Genomic DNA, 6,000 nt, shown 5'->3' on the forward strand with positions numbered 1-6,000 from the left:
AGCTGAGTATGAACGAATATGACTGTTTTCTACTTTATTATCAGCCTTATGATTTTTAGCAGGACCGGAAGATCAGAGTTGCAAGCAGACAAAGGAACAGCAGGAGTCTTCAACAGTTGTTCAATGTGACCAGTAAAGGATTTTAAAAGAGGATGCGTATCCCTTTTGCTCTTTGTGTTGTAAGAAACAAGACTGAAATGAGGTTTTCTGCTGTGTATTTTTCTAAATTTCTTGATTTGTACCCAAGAAAAATCAGGAACATTAAGTCTATTCTTCCCTATTGTGCTGGAAGCCTTCAGAGATGTTTATTGTCAACTCTCACACCTTAACTGGAGGGAGAAATAAATCAACAAGATACATCTTTCTTACAAATGTTTATGGTGTTAAATGAATTAAACAAAACAAAGTTGAATCTCTTGCCCTCAATTACTCAGCTTGCAGTGACTTATTAACCATTTAGATTGTGGCTGTGCCCAAGATGTGCTTGGTACATGTCCTTTGTAATGTTAATTTTACAAGTTGAAGTAACCATAAAATGTTCCAGGGTAGACATGACCTGGTGCTCTAATATTTGAAAAGAATCAGAAAAAAAACAAAACAGCCTTTTTGAATGAAGCTGGGCATTTTTTATACTTGAAAGAAACAAAATAGGACCCAAGACCAATATCCTCCCACCCTGGAAGGTATAGTTTTTTTTCTCATTTAATATGACTTAATACTTCCACTTTTTGTCAGAATCAGAGACCCAATCATAATAGTAGAGCATAGACTGCTTCTAAAACTAAGTGTTCCCTGTGTGTCTTCCCGTAGTACTGATCTTCATGTCCTGATAGGCACCATTCAGATGCCTTCCTTGGTCTGACCCAGTATGGCCATTCTTATGTTCCTTACTACAATTGTAGCCTCAAGAGATTACACAGCTTCTCAATTCACATTAATCAAAGTTTTAAAATACATTCCAATCTTTTTAAATCTGCTTTAAAAAAATTTTTAATTTAAGATAAAGTCAGTAGGTTTCCTTTAAAAAAACAGGCCTCATTGGAAAGTGGCATCATGGGACTCAATGTCATCTTAGTGATTTTTATACATATTACTAAAACTTTTACAAGTTACAATAATTTTACAGGTACCCACCCTGCAAACCTTGCCTGGGCTCTGAAACTCAAGTTATGTTCTGCCTTCTCATGCATAAATCGCTAGTAGTAGAGGTTCTGCAGGCAATGAGTAGCCCTATGGGTTAACAACTGTAATTTTGTACTCAGTTCTGTTGAGAATGCAGAAGGAATTGAATCCAACTTATACTCCAAGTTGTGCTGACTACAGGACTAACAGAACTACAAACTTAGCAACTAGTTTAAGCAGACGCAATTCCAAATGCACAAAAAGAGAGCTGCTGAGTACCCTGATAACATTCTTACCCAATGATTTTCATGGTAAAACCGCATTTTAAAAATGGGAGGCCATTTGTTCATATTGCAACTTACAGGAGACATACTCAGCAACATGACTAAAAAATTTTAAAATGAGACTTATATTACAAAATAATTCCTTAAACGTTTTTGGCCCAAATGCTGTCAACTAGAGTCAGAGTAGGTATATTGTGACCAAATATAAAAACCATCATAATATCTTCTGATACTAAAATATTTTGGACTTTTTTTAAATAAGACAAGATACTTTACATTTACATATTACAACCATCAGAAATTAAAATTAACTAATCTAGTAATTTGCATTTCACTAGACTGATGAATTTCAGTTTTAGGTTATCATACACTAGCAAAATACATACTCCAAATTTAAACCATCAAATGGAAATGTTTTAATAAAAAGGCTTGTTGAAAAAATTTCAAAAATTCTCATTCATATTAGGTTTTCTAATATTAAAACCTAAATATTGTGTCTAATTTACTTAGCTATGTACTTAGGGTAACTAAAGTATTAATAAAGAAGCTATCAAAGAACGATGGTGCTTACTCTGAAATATAGAAAACCCAAATATCATCCTTTCAGTGTTGAAAACATTAGCTCTCTATTAAAGATGTGTTTTCAAACTAGTAGTGCAAAACAAATATCCTAAGAATTTAACCAGATTTTACTTACCTATTAGAATGCTGCAATATACAGTGGTCCTCACATAGATTACCCTTAACATCTGTAAAAAAGAACCAAAACCAATCACTACACTAAGCTAGAAACATGCAAGAACCAATACACTGAAATATATTTCTGCATACTAAGATGGATTTATAGTTCATGAAGAAGGTTCCTACACACTTCAGTGATGAAGAGCAATCTCTGTGCCTCAGTTCTCCCATCTGTAGAACAGGAGTCATATTTTTCTCCTTTGTAAAAGCTGTGGCAGACCCACCCCCAGAAACCTCCCCCAGATGCAAGAAGCTCAGCATCCTTCCCTGCTTCCTGCCCCCACCACTCCTCAACTGTGGGGGTGAGGAGTCACCGTACAGAGAGCTGCTCCCCAATCCACCCAACTCCCTTGCATCTGGACCTCCCATACCCAGATACCCCTGCCACGCCTCAGCAGGTACATCCAGAACCCCCCTAGCCCTCCATACCCAAACCCCACCCCATTGAACCTCAACCCCTGCACCTGGAGCCCTCTGCACCCAGACCCCCTGCCTCCAAACCCCCAGACCACCCCCCACTGAGCTCCTTGCACTCAAACCCCAACTCTGATGTCCCTTCTCCTGCACCACCCTGAGCCCCCACACCACTGACCCCCAACTAGTTGTACCCAGACCCCTGCCCCACCAAGCCCCATTCTCCCAGCAACCAGACCCCACTGCTGAGCCCCAACCAGCTTCACCTGGAAGCCTTTGCAGAGTCCCATTGCCCCTGCACCTGGAACCTCCCTCTCCCCACCCCGAGCCTCAGTGCATCCACACCTACATCCCCCACTGAGCTGCCTGCACCCAGATTGTCCCACACAGAATACTCTCACCCCACACCTAGATTCCCCCCACACTTGGATCCTGCCTGGTTGAGCCTGCCTACCCCACCCCTGGTGTGCCTGGAGCAGAGGGGCAGGGTCCCAGGGCATTTCTTGGGCAGATCCAGGCCCTGTGCTGTGTCAGGATCGGGTGCAGCCTCACCACCGAGTCTGTGTCCCAGGGGCGGGGGGAGCAGTTGGGTGATCTTCCACCTTCAGCAAGCCAGTGGCCTGTGCTCCCCACTGCCATGCCAGAACCTCTGCATTTATTTATTGACAAAACTTGCAAAATTTTAAAATATTGTGGAGAGAATTTTTAATTTTTGGTGCAGAATTTCCTCAGGAGTACTACAATAACTCCCCACTTAACGTCCTCTCGCTTAACATTGTTTCTATCTTACATCCCTGCTCAATTACAGAACATGCTTCATTTAAAGTTGTGCAATGCTTCACAAAAACATCCTCTGGCTGCCTGCTTTGTCCACAGCAAACAGCCCTCCTATCAGCTCCTCTACGCCCGCCCCCACAGCGCTTCCCACCCTCCTGCAGACCGCATGGATCAGCGCCTTCTCCCTCCTTCCCCCCACCTCCTGCCCACGGCAATCAGCTGGCTTGCAGCAACCACCACGTAGCCAGGTGGAGAGAACAGGGGGAGCGATCCAAAAAAAAAAAAAAAAAAAGGCGCCACCCACTGTGTCGCATTTACTCACCCAGTGGCGCTCAGGCGGCGGGCCCTCACTCACTCCTGGTGTCTTCGGCTGCACTGAAGGTCCCGCCGAAGACCCAGAGCACCGCTGGGGTGAGTAAAAGTGGGTGGCGGGTGGCGCCTTTTTTTTTGGATCACTCCTCCTGTTCCCTCAATAGGTGAAAATTTAAAAGGCGCCAAGGCATTGACAAGGCACCACCTGTGCTCAATGGGGGAGCGCCGCTGCCCCGCTCCCCCCCAGCTACGCTACTGGCTTGCAGTGTTCAGGATGGAGGGGGGAGGAGCAAGGATGCGGTGTGCCTCCTGCCTCCCTCCCCTGCCTCCTACCTGCGGAAATCAGCTGGTATGCAGCATTCAGGAAGCAGGGGAGGGAAGGGGAGCCTGCGCACTGTGTCCTGGCTCCTCTCCCCTGCCTCCTGAACGCTGCAAGCCAGCTGATTGCTGCGGGCAGGGGGAAGGAGCTAGGACATGGCGTGAGGAGTAAATGGGAAGGGGGGGGAGAAGAAGCGGGTTAAGGGTGGGGGCTTGGGGGATGAGGTGGAGTGGGCAGGCCAGCCAAGGGTTAAGCCCCCTGCCTCTGGTGCTTGCAGAGTAGGGGAAGCTGCCACTGTGCTTCTCCTAGCCTACAGCACCTTCAGCCTCCTTGACTGCCTCATTGTCTCCAGTGCCTGTGGGCTGTGCCTGTGTGGGATAAGGCGGGGGCACCTCCCCACTATAATACTATATGGCAAAAAAAAAATTCCCTGGAACCTAAACCCCCCCCCCCCATTTACATTCATTTTTATGAGGAAATTGGATTCGCTTAACATAGTTTCACTTAAAATTGCATTTTTCAGGAACATAACTACAACATTAAGCGAGGAGTTACTGTACTTGTATTCTCACAGCATCTCGCAGCTCCAGTGACAGACCACCACCTCACGGCACTAGCTGATGTACAACACAGAACAAAGAGGCAGCCCTGCAGGCCCAAGGAGTTTACAATCTAAGTATAAAACAAGAGACAACAGACGGATACTACAGGCAGACTAGCAAATGAGTCCAAGAAAACCAGGAGACAACATTGGTCAGCATGAAAGGCAGCTGTCTCAGCACATCAGCAGGGAGTGTTTTCTTACCCAAATAGTTAAATATGCAATCCTTAATGCGGGCTCTGGTAGACTGGTACACAGCTGCCTTATAATGCTGACTTTTATTCTCTTCAGTTTACTGGAATAAGCTGTCCTGGCACAAGGCACCTCTGTACCCAGATAACTGCACCTACACAAGGAAGTGACCCTGCTTCGACTACATTCGTTTCACACTGATGCCCTTAAAGTGACTGCACAGACCAGCCCTCACACGACCAGGGAAGTATGTACAACACAGAGCCACGCACCACCCGTCCCGCATCACACAAAACCCGCCCCCCCCCCGGCTCACTGGGGCTTTCCACGGTGCGGCCTGGCTCACCCAGGGCGGCAGGCTACAGCCTGAGCGGGGCTTTCACGCCAGCCGCGAGCTCAGCCCCTTGGCAGGGAGGAGAGCGGCTAAGCCGGGTACGAGCTGACAGCCCGGCCGCGGCCAGACCCGCCGGGAGCCGCAGCGCACCCGCGGGCGAGGGCCGGGCTCCGCACAGGAGCGGGTCGCGCCCGGCGGGCTCTGCACGGGAAGGAGGCGGACCCTGGGCCGAGCTCTGCCACCAGCCCCCTCCCCCGGGCGGGGTTCGGGCAGGCCCGGCCCGGCCCATCCCCCCGTTACAGGGATTGGCCCCGTTCCCGCGCGACCCCCCGCCCGGCCTCTCCACAGCCCCCGCGGGGGGAGGGGCGGGTACCTGGCTTGTACCAGCGCGTGAAGTACCGCTCCGTCACCCCCGGCGTCACCGCCGCCGCCATGCCCGCTCCCACCTGGCGGCGGGCGCCTCCCCCTCCAGTCACGGGGTCACCGCGAGCCAATCAGCGCGCGAGTCCCTTCCTGGATTGCGTCCCGGCGGCGGCGGCGGGAGGGGCTCCTGCCCCTAGGCGGGAAGAGCCGCCCCTCGCTCGGCGCCGCTGAGACACGTGCGATGGGCGGTGACCTGCCAGCACGTGGCTTCTCACCCGCAGCCGCGAGAACGGCTCGCGCTCCCCGCTGGGCGGTTACGCGCCTGCTCCAAGCTCATTCCCGCCCTGCCGGCGGCGCGTAACCGGCCTGAGCGGTTAAACAGCGCGCCACGAGGGGCCTGAGCGGAAATCCCTGTCGGCTGCAGCGTTCTCCATGAATCGGGGCCTGGGAAGAGGCGCCCTTGGGATAGCCTCCCGTGCACGTGCGTGTTCCGCACAGACACGCCCAGCCCCTGTGCACCCTGGGTGCGTGTCACGCACGG

The 6,000-nt window shown here is 50.0% G+C and overlaps 1 protein-coding gene across 17 annotated transcripts in view; it reads right to left on the reverse strand.

Annotated features, from left to right (window-relative positions):
* The window catches only part of ABITRAM (actin binding transcription modulator), a 52,830-nt gene extending 47,153 nt beyond the window's left edge, over nucleotides 1–5,677 (reverse strand). Inside the window, exons 1-3 of one of the 17 annotated variants that reach the window (XM_073332491.2) lie at nucleotides 5,470–5,677; nucleotides 4,542–4,641; nucleotides 2,104–2,155 (exon numbers count right to left, since the gene is read on the reverse strand). Coding sequence is in view for 6 of the 17 variants with exons in the window: in XM_073332480.2 (XP_073188581.1) it covers nucleotides 2,104–2,155; nucleotides 5,470–5,530 (113 nt within the window). In the remaining 11 variants the exon portion in view is untranslated. The other 16 variants (XM_073332475.2, XM_073332473.2, XM_073332489.2 and 13 more) reach the window with 16 other exon arrangements.
* Between the last annotated feature and the right edge of the window lie 323 nt (nucleotides 5,678–6,000).

This window comes from Lepidochelys kempii, chromosome 2 (assembly GCF_965140285.1).
Source record: "Lepidochelys kempii isolate rLepKem1 chromosome 2, rLepKem1.hap1, whole genome shotgun sequence".
Taxonomy (NCBI): Eukaryota; Metazoa; Chordata; order Testudines; family Cheloniidae; genus Lepidochelys; species Lepidochelys kempii.